General features: G+C 40.3%; 1 protein-coding gene across 3 annotated transcripts in view; it reads right to left on the minus strand.

Annotated features, from left to right (window-relative positions):
• EGFLAM (EGF like, fibronectin type III and laminin G domains) overlaps positions 1 to 20708 on the minus strand; it is a 71326-nt gene that overhangs the window by 5762 nt on the left and 44856 nt on the right. For 2 of the 3 annotated variants that reach the window (XM_062512717.1, XM_062512716.1), the window contains exons 11-19: positions 19971 to 20071; positions 18771 to 18915; positions 16739 to 16928; positions 13114 to 13239; positions 12155 to 12398; positions 7774 to 7885; positions 5974 to 6090; positions 3598 to 3778; positions 1264 to 1287 (exon numbers count right to left, since the gene is read on the minus strand). In XM_062512717.1, coding sequence (XP_062368701.1) covers positions 1264 to 1287; positions 3598 to 3778; positions 5974 to 6090; positions 7774 to 7885; positions 12155 to 12398; positions 13114 to 13239; positions 16739 to 16928; positions 18771 to 18915; positions 19971 to 20071 — 1240 coding nt within the window. The remainder of the gene's footprint in view (positions 1 to 1263; positions 1288 to 3597; positions 3779 to 5973; positions 6091 to 7773; positions 7886 to 12154; positions 12399 to 13113; positions 13240 to 16738; positions 16929 to 18770; positions 18916 to 19970; positions 20072 to 20708) is intronic. The other variant, XM_062512718.1, reaches the window with a different exon arrangement.

The following is a 20708-nucleotide window of genomic DNA, read 5'->3' on the forward strand; positions in this document are numbered from 1 at the left end:
AACATTGCCAAAGAAAACTTTGGCAAAACAGCTCAGCTGTGTGACATAGATCACGGAACATCCCTGATACACAGGCCCTTCACCAGGCTACAAGAACTGGCCCCAACAGATTTTTTGTTGAGTGAACATCCTACAGTTTGTTGCTGATCTCCCATCACTGCTGCATTAATACAAGCCAGTTGTATAAAATATTTAAAATAGACGCCTTCATCCTATTTTCTTACTGAGGAATAATCCCTCCAACCCACAGCTAATCTCATCTATATCCATTTCAAGCTTTCCTGTGCAAGGATGTTTGCTTTCTTTACACAATACAGGGTCTGGCTGGGCTTTTAGAGCTCACTGTGACACAGATATACAACAATTGGTGCAGTCTGGCAGCCAGCAACAGCAGTACAAAATTTATCTCTAAGGTGCCAAGACTGAGAATTTTAGATAGTGACAAATTACAGTTTTCATCCATAGTGAAACCAGGAAAGCTGCCTAATGTGTCCAAAGAAACCACCACAGACCATGTCCAGCCTGCAGTCTGCCAACATCATCGGAAGATTGCAAAAGCTGTGTTTCACTGGCCAAACATTCTCCACCAGGTCTGACACTTCCTGTACTGGACAGTCTCTGATGGCAGCAGAGCATGAAAGGAGCCCTTGTTCCCCCATCACATCCCGCACTAGAGCCCCACTGCTCTTGCTTGCAGCAGGGGAAGGTGCCCATGTCATGCAGCAACCCTTGCCTGTGCCAGAGTACTCTGATTTCCTCTAGAGAGCTTTTATGGGTATTTACCTCTGCTTGGTCTTCTTTGTTTCACTGAATCTGAGTGCAGAAAAACAAGCAAATTTTAGCAGTACCCTTGATGCAGCCAGGATCTTTGCAGCTGTAAGATCTCCAGTAAGGAGACCTAGGACTAAACACCTACATTCTTTGCTCATCATGTTTCAGCAGACAAGCACCAAAGCTCTCATGACAAGCAGGAGTGAGCTCTGGACTGCAGGGCAACCTGAAGTCACCCCACAAAACCTTCAGCCAGCTGCCTGGCCTCTCTGCTCTGCAAATACAGGAACCAGCTCCACAGCCACTGTTCTGAGCTTGGCAAATGCTTTGGATGCAGTTTGAAATATCAACAACACAATTTTTAATGAAGTACTATATAACCTTAGAAAATGTTTTTGCTTAATGACAGAAACTTGCCAAGCTTAATGGAAACTCAGCATTCAGACAAACACACAATGACAGGGCAGTTTTCACATAATTTTCAGTACTTACTGTTTAGGCAGTAACTTCCACACTCTGCAGTGAATCAGCACAAAAAAAAACAAGAACATTCTGGGTTTATTATTCTAAAACATTAAAATCTCCTTTAGTTCAATTTCATGCCAACTTTTCTGCAAATGTGTCATCTCCCACCTACCATTTGCCTAAGTGACTACAATCACCTGTGAAGTTAGCACTATTTTCATTATTAGTTTGCTCCAAGTATCTGTATTTGTCAGTTCAAAACACAAAAAGGGACAGACAGGTGGGACCAGCAAATCTTTCTGCTAGCCCTGCTTCTCAAATCCAAGTGACTCACCAGGTTTTACCCAGGGATCAGCTCTAGACATGGGAAAACAAGAGTTTGCTGTTCTATTCCATCTTACAGTTAAAGTATAAAAATACCATTAGTAGTCCCCAAGCTTGGACAGAATATATAAAACGTTGCAATACCAGCAAAAACTCTATTGAATCTTCAGTTGATGATCCGTTACAATATGAATCAATATCTCTTATACCTCATACCAGCACTACTTGAGTTTTTAAGTGGTGTATTTAATTTTGAAGAATGAGGTGCAGTCCCTCACAAGCACTTTGGTTTTTAGGGTATTTTACAGCAGCTTACCACCAAGAAGGATGGAGACACCTTCACCTCACATACCTTCTGAGTACACTAACCAAAACCCGGCTGTGAAACAAGTGAACACAGATGTGCATCTTACCTTAACCATGTCCACACCCCAAGAGAGACACAGGTAAGGATTATTTTGAGGGATTTATTTCTCATCAAGGCTGTGATGGACTGAGGTTCAGGAGCAACCTCTATGCTCTCTGCACATTAATCAGAAAACTTCAATTTTGCGTCGCAGCTGAGGCTGCATAAGTGCAGGGAGGTTTAGCTGCACCTGAACAGGAGCCACAGGCAGGACGAACAGAAGCCAGGTGGTTCATGGTTTTGGTCACTCTTAAAAATGAATATAAATTGTATTCACATTGGAAGCAGCACCCAGGATCTGGATAAGTCATAGACAAAAGGTGCTTCAGACTATCTCTGAAAGCCTGGACACCCACTGAGGTGGTGTCCTCAACAGGGAGGACACGTCAGCCAAATGCCACTGCTGCTGGTACCATGAGCTCAGACACTGCTCCCTGGGCTCAGCAAGACCAGGAGCTGAGCAGAGGTGAGGAGCTGCAGCGCCTGCACTGCACACCAGACGGGCGGGCAGTCACATACCCAGGCTGCAAAGCATTCCCTTGACTGACTGCCCTTGGAGACTGTGTCAGTACAGCTGCAGGTACCATCTTGAAGGCAGGAATTTAGCACCCTGCACATACCTAGAAAGTCAAAATCCCAACTCTCCTGCTTCCCCACAAAAAAGCCAGGGTAAATGACGTTGTTTCAGCTCTTAGTTAGACCACAACAACATAAACAAAGGGGTTTCTTGCATTGCATTTTAACGTAATGCTTTTGTTCTAAGGTATTGTCAGCTTTGAAAAAAAGGCCAATCTATTCATCACAATCCAACCAAAACCACTACATTTAACTTTGAAGTTTATGATTATAAGAAATTAAGCAGTGGGTGAAGACAATAATGTCAGCCAGTGCTTTTGAACCGAGTTTATGGTTACATTAAAAAACCTTCCCTCGGGAATTTTTTTAAGATCAAGCTTGACAGAAGCAAAACTACTCCATCTAGTGGAATAACCCAAAGCATTCTTTTTAAACACTCATGGGTTTTTCTTGCAATCTTATCCCTTTCCTGAATATAAGGTTTGAACTATTAGAGTGACTCCGAAGAAAAGAGTAATGTGCATGTGGATAAGTTTTCCTCCTTGGTGGTCCCACCAAGGCAGGATCTCTGCAGATGGTGAAATCTCCATCAGAGTAGTCAGTGTCTAAAACAGGAGCAGACCTTTCTGTGTGTGAGAACAGAGTTTGCTGTCAGCTGTATGGAGGATAAAATTACAAAGGTTATCCATGCTCATGCTTCTGGATGTAACATAACTGCTGGCTGGAGGACCCTGGCAGGAATTCCCCTTTGCAAAGCACTGCACAATTAGGGACGTGTATGAAGTACTAGTGCTCAGTGTTGTTCACCACAAGCAACCAGATACCAGGCTGGTATCTATGGATCCTAGCCCTGTGCAGAGGTAACAGTCATCACATTCCTAAATAACAAAACAAATTCTTCTGTAGATACTTGGAAAGTGCACAGACAAAAGGGAAGCTCTGGCCTTCATGGCTTCTATTTAAAGGCATGGGTACAGCAGCAGTTGTAGGTGCTAAATCTTCCTTATTTTTATGATCAGCTCCATACACCTGGGTTGATATGCAGCCATTGTTACCTTTTTGGCAATGCTGCCCATCGAAGCCCAGGGGACAGTCACATTCATAGCTCTCCTTCTTGGGAACGCAGGTGCCTCCATTTGCACAAGGTGAGGTCACGCAGGGGTGGGCAGCATTTGCTAGGTTGATTCCAAAAGTGAAATCCTGCTTCACGTCAATTGTCCGGTCATTCAAGATAATCTATGTGTTTAAAAAAAAAACCCAAAAAATTTAAAAAGTGTAAAATCACAGTGTAAACACTTCCAAATCCATAGTATCCTACTGCTAGTTAGAAGATTCCTCTGAAAGACTTCAGAGAAATGTAACTCCTAAAATTTGGCCCAAATCCTATTCTTGTGTGTTTTCCAGTTGCAGAGGATGCAACTCATACTTTTGCTCCCCCTGATCCAGTGGAGATTAATCTCTTTTGTGTCTTGTGAAACAGCCTTAGACAACCCCTGTAAGCGGTGAAGCTGTGTGGAATTTACCAGGCCTGTGCCTGAACACTGGTGCAATGCTTTGTAGCCAAACCATGAGCTGGGATGGTAAAATTAGGCAAGTGCTGCTGAGGAAAAGAATTTCTGAGATCAGAAAAACCCCCAGGAGATGAGTGTTGACAACAGAAATACTAAGCAGACCAACTTTTTTTCACATTTTCTATTGCTTTCTAGTATCTCCTCTTGCCTGAAAGAAGCCAGAGTTAATATGAATGAAAAATATAAATAATGACTTCACAAAACTGTTTGTATATAAATGGAAGAGAACTGCTAAATGTTGGGATTTTTCCAATATGTCAGCAGCACATGTTCTCCAAAATAAAGCAACATTTGTATAATCTCAGCTGACATCTCGGCAAGACAGATTGCATGTGGGCACAGCATCTGATCTCAGCTGCATCAAAATAAGTACATCTTAACTAACAATAGATTTTGAGGCCAGAAATGAGAAAGGTAATAATTGCTCTGGCTCCTTTATAACTTGGACAATGCACCTTATGGGATCCTATCTGGAGAAGAGGCTGCACTACACAACTCTAACAGCAGGAAAAACATCTGTCATGTAATGGACCAGGGAAGACTTCATTATGTTTTCAGCTTCTTTCTAAATTTTGACTACATTGTTCCAGAGGTTATCAAGCCTCCACTCATAAAAACATGACTTTTGTTTCTGATTTTAAACTTACATTCCCTTTCCAGCCCTTGTTTCTCCTAATGTCTTTTTCTGCATAATTCCAGCCCCAGGTATCCAAAGAAATCTCATCCTCATCTAGGAACAAGAAGAGCACTATAAAGTCACTTCTCAGCCTTATCTGACTAAACTAAACATATTGTGATTTCTATACACTGCTTATTTTCCAGTACTTGGTGATGTTTGCAGCTCTATTTCTGTATAGCTCTCCAAAATCCTACTATGTATAAAGCAAGCAGCTAAACGTTCCCAGTGCCCAAAAGGTGGGCAGTGCTTTTCCTTGACATCCCATTCATGCCTCTGAGAATACAAATCCACCTTCCTAAGTACTTCATAACAGATAAGGACTCACACTCCTCACTTCCCAATCCTTATCAGTGCCTTTACTCTAGTGTACAGCGCCTCATGCTGCCATTGTAACCTGTATTAATTTCTCCTAGGCTCTCTATCTTGCACCCCAAAATGCACTGTGTTTAGTCAAGTCTACATTCCCAATGATGTTCATGTGTCTGACCTATTCCCATTACTATTACTCACTACCCCAGTTTTCCTGAACTTCATGTTTTCTGCTGGACAAATGACAAAAACAGTAAAAAATATCAGACCAAGTGGTGAAACCATTTACACAGAACTACAATTATTTTCCATCCTGGAGCAATTGTAAACTATAGAGTTTTATTTTTTTTAAAATAAAAACTATTATTAAAAATTTGGTTTTATGTGTTATTTCTTTGCACTAGTCTGATGCAATAATTCACTCCTCTAAAAATGTGAGGATTCAGGGCCAATCTTCCAACTTTACCCAAGTAATTTTAAGTATGTTTAGAAATAAAAATGTTAGTTCAGTTTGCACTTTCATTTGATTATTTACTTGGCCTGATATGAACTGCACTCATGCTCAGCTGACCACATGGAGACATCATCCCTAAGGTCTGCCAACAATGGAAAACACCTCCTCCATTCATGTGCCCCTTATAAAATTGTAGGAAGGGAAAGTAGTATGGTGTGCATCTCCATGGTGGTATAAGAATGTACTAGGTGGACTTTACACTGTGAAATAAGCATTTAACCACTTCATGGTGGGCTCCTGAGGTGAAATCCTTGATTATTTTGAATATTGCCAGTCAAATAAGGGCAGGTTTGCACAAAAAGCATGCACTGGATGTGACAGAAACAAATGCCTGCAGTGTGCTTCTCTGGGCACACACCTTCTGGATGCTCCCACTGAAGGGTCTGAGGATCCCAGAGTTTTTCTTCACATCATCATAATTAGGTACTCCACCAATAAATATTTCAGAGCTGCATTTAATCTGTGTAAAAGCCCCCTGAAAGAAACATAGAATAACATTTTATTAGAGTAGCTGGAATCATGTTTGTATATTCAGATTAGCCAACGTGAGTTGTGATAGCCCTACATTAGAAGTTATAGCTTATTTCAATACCCTTCTTTGTACAATCAAGAAAGCCACTGTAGGATACTCATGACTGACTTTACATTATCCCAGTCAGAAGTATCTGAAAAATCTCAAGTGTTTCAAAATGGCAAAGCTGAAGAAAGAAAGAAAGAAAGAAAGAAAGAAAGAAAGAAAGAAAGAAAGAAAGAAAGAAAGAAAGAAAGAAAGAAAGAAAGAAAGAAAGAAAACTAATTGTCTTTTCTGACTGCACATCTAGCTTTATTTGCAAAACTTGATGCAAAATTATAACTAGATTTTGCTCACTAATGTTAAATTATAACCAGATTTTATTTCATAAAGCTAAAATCAGAGCAAAGTTCATGCAAGAGAGATTCATTCAGTGTTTCCAACATCTAAGAGATAATCTACTGTAAGTTATGGGGCTAAATGAAATAAACATAGAGTCTGCATCAATTACCAGAAGCAGTTGCTCAGGATACCTGATGGGAATATTCAGGTTCCTGGAGTAAACTGAAAATATTTAACGGTAGAAAACATTTAAGATGGAATAACTGCAATTCCAATCCTGCAGCAGCTTCTGTGCTTTCATCGTAGCTCTCAGCCACCTTCCTCCTGGAGCACTGCACTACAGCACTTAAGAGAAAAAAAAAAAGGGAGTGTTCACCGTAACCCATCTATCAACAGAAGTCTTGAGTGCTCCAGTCAAATGTTTCTCACTCAGTTTCTTTCCTGACAGACAACTGGAATTTCAATTTATTTAAATTTTTGAAGAAAAGTCAAAGCTTTGATAAAAGCTTCCCATTTTGCCAAGAAGACTGCTATGGGATTTTTCTATGGGATTTTTATGCTACAGGATTTTTCTGCTATGGGATTCTTTTGCTATGGGATCTGGCATCTGGTTTTCTGTCTGCACTCTCCACTAGGTAAAAGACCTTTTCTAAGCAGGTCTAGCCTCAGCTTTTATCAAGATAGAAAGTGTGCCTCTATACATTTGAGTGCTTAGAGTAAATATCCTGCTTGGTACAAGTACATTTTCACTTTATTATAAATGTGATTCACTATGATCACTTGGTGAGTGAAGAACAAAAAACAAGTCATCAACTCTGATTGTTCCAGCCCTTACTCTGGTCTGCAAATTACTCTTGCAAGAAGAAGACAAACAATTCTCTTCAGGGCTACCTTTTCAGGACAATATTCAGAAATAGGTAAAAAAAGACTGGGCACATACTTTTCAGCATGATACTTCTCCAAATTACACTTCTCTAGTGCACACATTACTCAACAGACTTAGCCACAAGAAGTACCAACAGAAAAGCCTCAGGAAGATATGAGCCAGACATAAAAACATGAGCCAGTTCCATGTCAGGAGCAGGTACATTCAGATTCCAATGGGATCACTGCCTTTATGGGTATCCTTGTCTTCAGAGGGAAGAATTTATGCACAAATTCCCAACCCTGGGCTTAAGAAAATGTAGCCTTAATGTGTATGCTGTTTTAACCTAGTAGGAGCTTTGAGAGCAGGCTGTGCAGTCTACCATGCAATCACTTTGCAGTCCAACAGCTGCATTCAAGACAAGTCTGCCACAACCTCACCTCTGCCATCCCTTCCACTGGCTTCTGTTTGTCCACTTGTAGGATTCCATTCTTTGCTGTGCGGGACACTCGCAGTTCATGCCACTGACCCAGACTGACAGGTTCTTCGCTCCTGTTTCAAGAGCAAGAAAATTTTAAAGCATGCGACACTGTGCCTTTCTGATACTCTGTAACATTAAAAAAGTCAAGTCTTCTGGGACAATTTTCTAAATAAAAAATAAATACCAGCCACTGTGATTCTTCCCTTATAAGGAAGTAACAATCTTCTGAGTCCCATCAGCAAAGACCGTATTTCTAGAGCAAATAACAAGCACTCTAGTTTTATTTTTAAATGAAACACTATCACCAAACACACTTCAGCTACCTCTGTGCTAGTTTTTCTGCTCAGTCGTTTATAATACGTAAAAACAAATTTTTGTCTCAGCTGTACATCCTCATTTCATTAAATTCCAGTTAATGGTTGGTCTAGCCCCACATTCTTCATCGTCTTTTAAAACACAACTACTTTGTGTTGGCTTATCAGCTCTATTCATCCTATAACATTGACATCTACACACACACACGTGCAGCCCGGATGCTATACATAAAAGGGAAGTAATTAAAAAATTATCCTAATGATGTGATGAGATCTTGGCTAGGAACAATAATCCTCAGTTGTGCTAAGTATTCACCAGTCTCAAAGGAAGCATTTTTAAACAGTTCTTATAATCTTTACTGGCACAGAACTAATATGAATAGCAGCCTGTATGAAGGGCAAAACCACATTCCCCTTCAAAAGTTCTATAGATCTTTGTATCTTTTTTTTTTCAAATGCCATTTTACTACACTGGTTAAAGCATTTTATGTCTAAATGAGATGTTGCAGCCTTTCCCTCCAGGAGGACTGGAAACTTGTGTTTGATTTACCAGCCAAGCCGGAAAAATTAGAACTGTGTTATCTAAGACCCCTAAGATTTCATAGCTTAAGTGAAATAAACAGAATTTCTAGGGATGAAATAATATTTTGTATTTTCAGGACAATTACATTTAAAAATAAAAAAACCCTCACATTTTGAAATGAAAAAAAGAAAAAGGGAAAAATTGTAATTTGAATAGTGAGTCAATAGTGATTCAAATGCTGATTAAAACACTTAAATAATTTTGAAAATGTGAAAACAATTATTTCCTTTTTTTCCCCTTAACAATCAAGATCAGTTTTGAAACCTTTCTGTCCTGTTTTCTTCCATCCTTCAAATTTTCCTAAAGCTCATTTTTATCTATTTTGATGATGTTGGCAGTATTACTTAACACCTCTGAATGACACGTGGCTCAGAAAACCTCCATTAAAAGTATCATGAAGCAATTCCAGTCACTTGTCCTCCTTCTAGCACCATTTAGGGTTTAACTATCTTGGGTAAATCAATAGCTAAGGAAATCTAATCACCTTGAAGAAGTCAATGCATACATATAAAGGAACCAGATAGTTTGGCTACATAAGTGGCAATACAAACATTATCTCCTCTGCTACTTGGGTCATCATCATGCTAACTCTCCTGCTTTGCTAGATTTAATTACAATCAGGGATGATTAAGCCTTGCAGGATCATTGCTTCAGAGCTGCCGGCTCTTTCTTGGAATCATGAGCTTTTTGAAACCAGCATGAGTTTGGCAACACTTTCTTCTGGCATTTGAACACTCCTGGTTCTTCATATGCTGTGGGGTTACCTTTTCCCATGTAAACCAAAGCTTAAAAAATATATGAGAGCATGAAGATCGTGATATTGTGAATGCTTGGCCAAGGGAAATCCAAGGGAAATCCCAACAGCTTCTATTCTGAGACATTTCAGTGCTCAGGTTCTGCATCTGGTCACCCATTTAGCATCCCTTCTCCCTATGGAGGCCCCAGAACACACTCTGCTGCTTCCATCCTAGGATACACCAGGAAATTACAACCTTCACCAGCATCAACTCTCCTACTGCTGCTGCTGGCATACACAAATAAGCTTGCTTCATCCTAATTATAAAGTTATTATGGCTGTGTTCTGATTATATTATAATATCTAACAACCTGGTGGTCCTATGGCAGAGGTATCAAGATGACCAGAGCTGTACCACTGTTAAAGACAAAGGGTAGCCACGAAGTAGTATGATTAAGGCAGACAGTTAAGTGAACATTGACCAGGCAGGCATGAAAAACAGGGAAATCTATGTCTTATTTTATCACTGACAGAGCTGATGACAGGGTGTGAGCTGCACATTTTATCTAGAAAGAAGAGCTAACAGGACAGCCTTACAACTTTTAATGAATCCTGATGGTCTCCTGAGTCTCATACATTACACAACTATCTCACCACACTCTTTTTCTCCAGTGCATGTAGCACAGGCAGTAGCTGGCATCCAGCTTGCTCTTCTGCTTTCCAACAGAAAGGGGGAGTCTCTACTCCCAGGCATATGCTTTAGGCTACATTTTATAAACCTACATATCAGTTAAACTTTAGTACAGGTGTTTTGAAGTGCTACAATGTTCTTGGAAGAAAAAATAAAATAATTTTACTCTAATACTTTATGGTTGCCAGTAACAGGAATTAGAAGGCTGCAATCAGTAAAGATTGAAGGCTGTTACAAGAAGGGTTATTCTGAGTTGGAGAAAAGGTCTCCAAAATTAGCTATTTCTGCCACTTTTCAACAAGAGAATAGAATAGGGCAAGTATGAAGTGATTCTTCCCTTGATATATCCTCCCAGCTTCTGGCAACTTGTCATTTAGCAATTTCCTGAGTCAGAGGCTGCATCCGTACAATTGTGTTTGATCTCCCTCAATGGAGCTTTCTTCAAATTTGTCCAATTTTTTCTAACCTATTTATAGTTCTGGCATCTGTAACTTGCTGTGACAATTAGTTTCCACAACTTATTTATGTACTTCTCTGGAAAAAAAAAAAACAAACACCAAACCCAAAGAAAAAACCTTCTTTTTTTTGGTTCCTTTTTTTCTGCATATTTCAAAAATACAGAATACTCATTAATCTCCATGTCATTTATTATTTAAAAACCTCTATCATACTTCCACCAAACTCTTTCTTTTCCAGGCTGAAAGTCCTGCTGTGAAAAAGCTTTCTGGAAGATGTTGAATTCCCTCTCCTTGATGTCACAACTACTCTTCCTTTTTAATTTTGTTAATTTCATTGAAATTATGTGACCAGAATAGCAGCAAGTTTTCAAGACAGGGTGCATTGTGGGCTTCAGCAGAGGAATTCTTCCTTATTCCATCCCTAATAATTCTCTGCATTGTACTTAGGTTTCTGTATTTGTATCTAAACAGTTTGCTATTGCTCCCACAAAACTATCCATTATGACTCCAGGATCTTTCTCTGTCTGAGAACACTATTTTTCCACAGCTGTGCACTGTTAGGGCTGTGGAGTATTTTGCATTTTCTCCCTTGAAGTTTCATATCTCATTTTGTCTGCAAAACTGAATGATTTTGTTTGCTTGAGTCTTCATTCAGTGTAAAATCAGTACATTTTCCCTAATCACAGTATAATCAAAATTCCTGATGCCCATCCACAGGAATCATTGGTATGCAAGACTTGCAGACAGTGTACACATTTTGCATAAGCTTTATATAGATAATTTCTAAATATCAGGTCAGCCTGGTCAAACTGGTAGCCTCCTGGGTCACATCCAAGATACTGAGTGCCTCTGTTCAGCCCAGTGCCTTTTCAGAAAGCCCAGAAACAGTTACCCAGTGCCTGGCCAACACAGGGAGAGAGAGAGCAGTGTTTTTGAGGAATTTCATTGCTTCTATCCTCCTAGACATTAGTTTTAGGATGCAATGAGTCCCTTGCAAAAGGTCTGTCTGGGAACCTTGGTTAAACCACGTATTTATGGTTTACACAGCTTAGGTTGTATAAATTGGATACTAGCCTCAGATCACTCAAAAAACAGCACTATGAGGAAGTGGAGGGACTTGGAGATATATCTTCTTGTGCCACCTCCAGCCTGGCACCCCTCCTTGGAACTGGAAACCAGAAAGAAGGATGTTCACATAAGTGCCAATATAGTGAAATCCTGTGGCTAGAAAGTATATGCATCAAATATTTACAGATCCCCTAACTAGCTATGGTGCAGTGTCATGGGGGCAAGAAGGGAATTACTGCAATACCATATAGACACAAATGTAACATCTGCAGTAAGACAAAGTGCAAAGCTTTGAAACATAAACGGATGTAGGAAGAAAATCCTGTCCCCATGACCACAATTTTAGTGCTTCTCTGCTTCCTCAGAAGGAGGCACTAGGGACCAAGGGGCTTGCACACCTCATCATAAGCTGTGACTCTTTCCAGCCCACTCCTCTCCCGGATCAGCACTGTGGCACTGTTGGGAAGGAAACACAAGCAACACCATTTACCTGATAACAGCTGTTCCTGAGCCACAGTCGAACCTGAACTCCACGTAGCCAGCCACCATGTTAATGGAGAGGAAGTCCTTGCTGTCTGTGTCATAGCTGTACAAAAGGACACCAGTCTCTAAATCTGGACGAAATGTCAGCTCAAACTCCATGAAGGAAAGGTAATTCTGTGGTTCCAAGGGCCAGGGTGTGCTAGCAAATGATCTTAAGGATTCGTTGAACTGAGGTATGGCCAAGGTGAGCGCTGGAAATCCAGAAATCACAAGCAGGTCACTTGAGGCTCAGACATAAAGGATTGACAGTATCTGTTCCTTGTGTCAAGTATTTAAGCTAATGCTTACCAAAAGAACCTGATTCTTTTTAATCTAAATTAAAAATATTTTTTAATCCTACCCAACATTACTTAGTCACTTCCTTTTCCAGGAATGTATTTGTACTGTAAGGCATTGTGTACCTTTTCTTTAGCAATTCATAATAGTGCCTAAAAAGTGGTAAGTATGCACACAGTGGGAGTGGGTGGTGGCATGAAAAGTTCTACAGCACAGAAAATAAATGCCACATGTATATTACTACTTGTATCTGATATTACCAGGAAATTGACGTTACATCCTTTACATTTCAAAATAAACAACTGACACTGGTTTTAGGAGAAAGGTGGATATGTTTTTAGAATTAATGTGCAGCTGTGGTACATTATTTTAACTTCTGAATAGGAATTTCAAGACTCTTAATTTAAATAAGCAAAGGAGTTTGAGAATCACAGATTATGTAGGCACTGGATATAGCTCCAAAGCAGTAAGGGAAGGTTTTCAGTATGTGACTTTAAAAAGATGAAGTAACAAGAATTCTCTTCTGTCAGCGTAACAATATGACACTTCCTCCTGTGTTTCTAAGTGGAAATCACATTGAACATTAAAGAACACACACAAAGAAACAGAGGCACCCCAGCATCTGCTCACCTTCCTCGCAATGATGACCTCTAAATCCAAGAGGGCAAAGGCAAATGTAAGAATCTGCCTTATTTGCAGTACAGGTGCCACTGTTGATGCAGGCTGCCTCATCACAGATGCCACTGCTACACTCACCTAAACACAGGAGTCAGAACATCAATTTATCAGAGAAGTTTTTCAAAGAAGATTGATTTGGTTGTTGATTGCTGCTACTAACCAATACAATTTGCTCTTCTGCCCACATTCTTTCCCGGTTTGTCAAAAGGTGTGCAGCTTAGACAGGGGAACTTGATTATTAGTGTATTTTTTTAAATATCAGACCAGGAAGGCAAAAAGTAGCACTTACAATCAAACCATGATAGATGGAATTTTCAATCATTACTGGATTACTTATTGTCTGCTCTTCTTTGTATCTTTTTTCTCCTAAGGTACAAATTTCTCTAAATTGTTTACAAGTACCATACCTTGTTTAATTATCTTAAGTGCTTCTTTGTTCACTTTAAATTGATGCCATGCTGACCACGGGAGGTGTTAATCATTATCAACTAATCTTATTAGCCAAAATGAGGTTGTCAACCCTCTTGTCCACATTAAAAGTGATCCATACCATCAACACAAGGGCTTTTTAAGAAGCATCTCTACTATGCTGGTACATCAACTTAAATAACAAGGAAGTTATTTCTTCTTGCTGGATTTTATCTGAAAATTTTGTACAAAAAATGAATTCTCATTTGCTTCTTAAACCTGATATCTATAAAATCAGACTATCTAATCGTCAAATATGTCTAATTGAAGTTCTTGTTGAATTTGTTTTCTCCTTTTGTTTGTGATCAAATAACTCTCTGCTTGTCAGTGGTCAAAAAACATACATTAAGAAATACCAAGTAAGACTTTTGTGGTGCACAATGGTAAGCATACCATTTGGAGTGGCTTAGTGTTTTACGGCAAACTAAGAATTACACATTTATTCTGAGGAACACTGAAGTATCACCTCTGAGAAGACAAAGGTTCCATGAGGCAGCTCTTATAATAAACACTGGGGAAAAGTTTTCCAATTTGAGGTGATTAAGAGAAGTCTTGAAAAGCTATTGCAAGAAGGGGATATGCTCATTTTGTTTAAACATAGGACTCCGATTGCAAGTACTCTGATCACAGTGCTCTGATTCCAGAGCAGGTCTCTACACATCTTCAGTAAGCCACTGGTGTTTGTATGGCACCAACTTTGTAGCTTGAATTCCCATCCCAAAGCCTAAAAGAAAACTGCAAACAAATATGCAGATATAAATGCTGATGTGCTGGTCCATCCTTACCACTCTGCCCTCCAGTGGGAAACAACATTTTCTAACTAACTCAGGGTGGAAGCAGTAACAACTCACAGGTCATGTGGTGCAATCCTCTGCCAGACCACACTGTCTTGTATTGTGTATCTACAGACCTCCTACCAGGCCAAATTTTCATTGTATGGAGGGAAGGTCTGAGTACAGAAGCTGTGACACAGGACTGAGGAGCACAGAAGAAACACACAAGTCCCCCAGAATGGAAAATATGCTCCTTCTCCTTGGAAGGGGACAGTCACATCTGCCCTATGCCCAGCCATGGGACCAGGGGTGCTGGCCATGTTCACTAAGCTGTATTTTCCCCTTCTGGTCTGCACTGCAATGGCCAAGGGAACTAAGGGAGGACAGGTATCCTGTGCCTCAGATATCCCTCCTATACTCACCAATTATTATGACAGAATACCACTAGCTCTATTTTATAGGCAAGGAAACAGAACCAAGACATGTGTAAACAAGGATCTCTATGCATCAAATGTGAAGATATAAGCAGAAAACTGAGACATTTTTGCTGCTTGATATTTAAGAACAGGCTGCTCTCCCAGTGCCCCAGTGACTTTTCGTAGCCTTTGGGCCAACACAGGTCACTATGCTGAAGAGGCAAACCACAAGTGTGGTGGATGTATATACTTGGTTGTAATGGCAGATGAAGGTGAGAAGCTGCAGCAGGAGTGCCCTGTCCTGCCATGCCCACTCCCACTCACAAGTTGTCCCTCCTCTGTTGGTCCCTCAGCTCACAGTCCAGTGGGACATCTGCTGTAGCCAGAAGAGAGAGCACAGAGATGGATGGACCCCTCTCCTCCCCACCCTCCATCATCTGATCCATGTAGCACAGCACTCTGGTTTTACATACTGTGCCAACAGAAAAAAAACTCCAAGTGACTGACTGGCAAAAGTCATTCCTAAACCCTAGCAGAGTTTACTTTCATTTTTTTAAAGTTATACTTATGTGATCTATTGTTTGCAAGTCTCTTCTGGTACAGTTTCATATAAATGTGTGCAGTTACACAAGGACAGGTTAAGGCTTTATAAGTCAGTTTTGGGTCACAGATGGCAGAGCACAGAATTTATTTTCATTGATATTGATTGTTAATGCAGTAGTATGTGGAGCATTCATGGATGGGAATGAAGCTAACTGCATCCCAAAAGGCAATAGAGATTAAGGCTAGAGAAGTTCAGCACAGTTTTCATCTGTCTAAATTCCATAGATTCTCACTCTATCGTGAAATTACACTCTGCTTCCAAAATCTTACTCTTTTCAGCAACTGTTTCTTGGGCCAGTCTGTTCTACCCCTATATTGCACTGAAGTTTGGCCATGTTATCTACAGAATACAGAGCAATTGTTAAGAAGTTTCTCATAAATCATTTCCTTCTTGGGATGTCAAATGCACAGCTACAGAAGAGAAGAAAGATGACTTTGTGGCTGAAGCATGGGAGAGTTCAGTGGTATGGAATCCATTTCTCGCTGTTAGTGCTTGCCTTCTGTCTTGGGTTTACTCTTAGACTGTTTAGACTGGGAGATCATTAAAGCACGGATTTTTGTTGCCCTGCCTTTTTTCAAGTGTCCATTAAATGGATGAAATAGATGAATAAATAAGACAGGACTAGTTAATTAGCTTCCCTACTTCTCCATCTTTTACTCTGTGAAGTGAAAATAATATTATAATAACACTTCATAAAGCTGCTGGAAGTATTTATTCCAAGCTATTTTCAAATTATACCATGACTCTGGATAGAAAAACAAAGGATGGTACACAGGAAAGCCTATATGCTTCAACAGTGGTTGGGTATAACACAGAAAACCCTCTGTAACATCCACAGGACTGCTCTGTGTGTGAGAGATCCACGTATTACTTTGGACAAGTGCAATGATGTCTCCAGGCAAAATGCATTTTGTTGAGCTTGCACTGTTTCAAATGCTAGCTTAGCATACATACTATTGATTTCTGATGATATGACTGTGTCAGTCAGAGGCATGAAGAGGTGCCCTGAGAGATGCTGGCAGAAATACTGGCACAGTTGTAATGATATCTGCAACACAGATCCTACTGTTCGCTCATGAAAATGGGTTTACTATTTATTGTGCACAGTAAGTGCATTGACAAAGGGCTTGCCTGCACAGTGTGATGAACTGTCCCACTGCAAAAGCAATGTGCAAAGGAACAGAGGAAAAACAGGTCAAAAATAGAGAGTGCACCTTCCAACTCTCAAACCTGGAGCATCGCTCCATTTGCTCCAACAGGATAAAAAGCACCCCCGGGTTAGTCACTGATTAAAGACCCCACACCATTACACTCACCGACATCAGCACCACTGAGAGATTTCCCTAGTGGCCAGGGTCTCATATCAATTATCTTCCCATTGATGCTCAGCGACTGGACACAGCCCTGGAACCCACGGTTGGTGCCGGTGGCCCTGACCAGCCAGTACACGCTGGGAGCACCACCAACGTAGAAGGGAGTCTGGAACGTGATTTTGCTGTACTGGCCCTGAAGGGAGAGCACAGCACAGCGTGATGTGTAACAGATATAACACAGGACAACTCAATAGGCCACAGTGGTTTACAATCAATGTTTTTCCTCCATGAAGAACTGTGTCAGAAAATATGTAGGTTGTTCATTGGTAATTCCTTCCCATTAGTCATTCCCCAAATCAGTCCATCATTTGAAATCAACCTTTTCACCTCCATCCCATCAAAATAACATGAACTACTAAAAGCACAATAAAATAAATAAGACTAAAAATCACTCTTTTGAGGAGAAAGTGTAGCCTGTCTTTTGCTGCAATTTCTTCCTTTCCGTTTGCCAAAAATTGTTTGCCTTCTAAACCATAAACCCTAAGGGACAGACCAATGAGATATTTTGGACAGAATCCAACAAGTGTTCAGTATTGAATAATAATGAAATTACAAAAAAAAAAAGAAAAGAAAAGGAAAAAAAAAACCAAAGAAACGGCAAAAGGCAGTAAATCACAACTTTAGCAGGGTTCTGCTCACTTTGCCTTAGCTAAGTGTACTGCCCATCTCTTTAAAAAATCTATAGAAAGCTACATACACAAGTTTAGTAAAATTGCTACAGTGCATAGGAAAGTACAAAAAAACATCAAGAACCAACAGACCTTTTTGGACCACTAAACCAAACTCCATGCTACAGTGGCCAACTTAGTCAAAATTCCTGCCACAAATTGATCAAAATATGACTTTTGCCTCATACTCAACAGTTCTTACAAAACCCCAAGGACCCTTAGAAGAAAATATTCAAAATTCTCAGTTATTCAGGGCCGATTTTTATCAACCTGACAGCACCGATCTCCAGCCTAAAATCCTTCAGGATTTTTCACCCCTGCCCTGCCCCCATAGCACTTATAATAAATTCTATCACCATAGCCTGTATTTTGCCAGGTTAAATAAGCTGAGGTTACTGAGTCTGCAGGTGTTCACTTGCACAGTACACTGCAGAAAGTGTACATATCTCTCCTGATTCACATTTGTCCTTTGCATGGCCTCACAGCATTGGTAACAGCAACACATGACACACTGAAATTCTTTCCTCTGTCATTTCCAGCTGATGAGAACTCAATGCACTGCAATTTTTTCCCTTCAGTGCCTGCACATGAAAGTGGAAAGTAATAAGATGTCTGAAACTGCTTTCTTTCAGGGATGGCATGTTAATAGTGGCTATCAAAGGAAAGACATCTGAAGCAATTTGAAATTGCCTTTTCTTCCAGTGCCTGAATTTTGTTTTCTCGCCCAGCAACAGATGAGCAAGTCAAAGATCTTCCTGTATTATATTTTACGTCAGTCTTGAACTTGCTGGTGTTAACATAAGTCAAGGCAGAACGTCTATCTCCATTACTATGCTTAAATCTTTGTCCAGAATATCCATGTCATTACACCTCTGTATACAAATCTCATGTGAATATATGCATATTTTACATAAATATATACTCATATACACATATGCATCTAATTTTTTCATCTCAGGAAGAAGAGCAGCTGAGACCTGAAAAAGAAAGCAATCAGGGACAGCAGCTGTACAACATAGTAAACTTCTAATAGCCTGTATTTGAGACTGGCATAGGGTAGTGGAAGTGGGGCAGAGCAAACATGGCGCAAACTGATGGGATCCAGCCCTGAGATATTTATCTCTGTGCCCTCTACATTACATATTTGGAAGAGTAATCTGTACTCTGACCCTAGTTCACTAAATGCCCTAACACCTAAAATAAAACTGCATCTTTTAAATATGATCAGGCTTCTGATGGCAAGACAAGAAACATCACCGTAACCTTGAAAGACCCCAAGATGGAGCCACAGGGGCAGGATTACCAACCTGGGATTTTCCTGTCACCGGAGCATTGTTGTCCATCCTGAGCCAGCCATTCACCCCATCTCTGAACAATGTGACACTGTGCCAGTTCCCCAGTTTGATTTTGTTTTCACTCGTTATGACCCCAACTCCAGTGCCACAGTTGAACCTGGGAGCATGAGACAGAGAGGGCAAGGTGATAATCTTACATTAACCACACAACCAAAAATTGGTTTTAGACTCCAAATATTTTTTCTGCACTCGGGAACCTCTCTGTTCCTTATGATTTTCCTGTGCATAATAGCACAGGAAAACACATAACTTAGCACATAACTTAATTATGTGTCTTTCTAACATGGAGAAGATTTTGCATTCTCTGTTCATACCAAGTGTGTCACTAAGCTTGCCAACAACTGAAAGTGTTTCAAAGATGTAGGGTATTACAATCCAAGTTCCTGCTATCACAGTAATTCCTCCTGGGAATTTTTCTTTCTGGTGAAAGGCAGTGCTACATTAATAACTGTGCTAGTCTATTTGAAGCTCAGCACTGATTGATAGGAAGACCTCCAGGAGAGCTGAATGTGCACAAAATGTCCCATTTTCCAGACTGCCATGCAGTGCAGGTAAACAGAAACACAACTAAGGCACATCACCCACTTTTTTATTCCCCACTTTTAAAGGACTCACCCTCCCAAGTAAGGAGATCCTGGAAATGCTTTCACTTGCTTCATATCTATCAGACTGCAATGAACACTCTCCATCCTCATTTAAAAAACCTAAACAAAGTATCATCTAAACAAGGCATATAAGATTAAGTTTCTGGCCCCTTGCTGGCATTACGTCCTTTGTTTTGCGATATTATCTGCAAGCCTTTCTTTGTGAAGCAAAAACACTGACTCAATATACCATCAGCTTAGCAATTACAGTGGCTCACTGGCATTTCTGGTAACATAGCTAAGAGGCTCAGACAAGCACCTTGAGAAAAACTGATCATTCTGCCTTTACACTGATGTCTGAATAAAAGAGCTCAACAGGCACATGTTCATGCACTAGAAAAAGATGAGAGAAAAAAGTATTGAAGAACATTTAAATGAAATTATACTGTCCATTTGGTACACTCGATGGGGCAGAAGTCAAGGATGCTGAAGATATTAATCACATATAGCAGTCCTAGGAGGCAGCAGTAGACTTCTCTTTACATCAGATTTAGGATGGAGGTTTTACCTGAACTGGAGGCTACGTCGGATAATTGCCAATGACATAAAATCACCACGACCATGTTCATTTTCTCCACAGTAGAGCAGCAAACCATCTTCGGATTCAGCCTGCAATCATTGCGTCAACATGAAAAATCAAAGCCTCACAATTACAGATAAAAGCAAGCAGAAATGGGGGACTTTTCTCCAGAAAAGGGTCATCATTTTTCAGAATGAGCTTTTAACTTGCAGAATCAGAAATTGCTTGATCAGTTTTGAATCCTGCATTTGAACCTAGAAAATCACTGCCCTTAATGGTTAAATAATTTAAGACCATCTCTTAAAGTATGATACTATCAGACTTGAAAAAAAGCCTGGAAGTATTAACGACTGTCAGACGTATGCCATACAAGACTCCTGAGTAAAAACTGTAGCAAGAATGTCCTAGCAAGCCTGGTAAGTGTAGACACATCAGACTCACTGCACATGAATACATACACCCTACTTCACATGTTCCATGAGACTGACACTCCTCAAGCCAAACAAGCTGTCCTGCCAGCATTTCTCCATATGCTCATAGCAGCTGACACAGTGGCTTTTTGCAGCCATCCTGCATTTTAAAATGACAAATTGCCAGAGGAGTTTAAGATCACCATTGAGGCAACTGATTGCTGCTGCTTTAGTAACAGTCTCCTTCCCAGACTGTGATCCTGCTGAGTGAGTCTGCTTTATCTGGGGGTGGGGATGCCTCCAAGAGCTTGGCCAC

Source organism: Cinclus cinclus, chromosome Z (assembly GCF_963662255.1).
Source record: "Cinclus cinclus chromosome Z, bCinCin1.1, whole genome shotgun sequence".
NCBI lineage: Eukaryota > Metazoa > Chordata > Aves > Passeriformes > Cinclidae > Cinclus > Cinclus cinclus.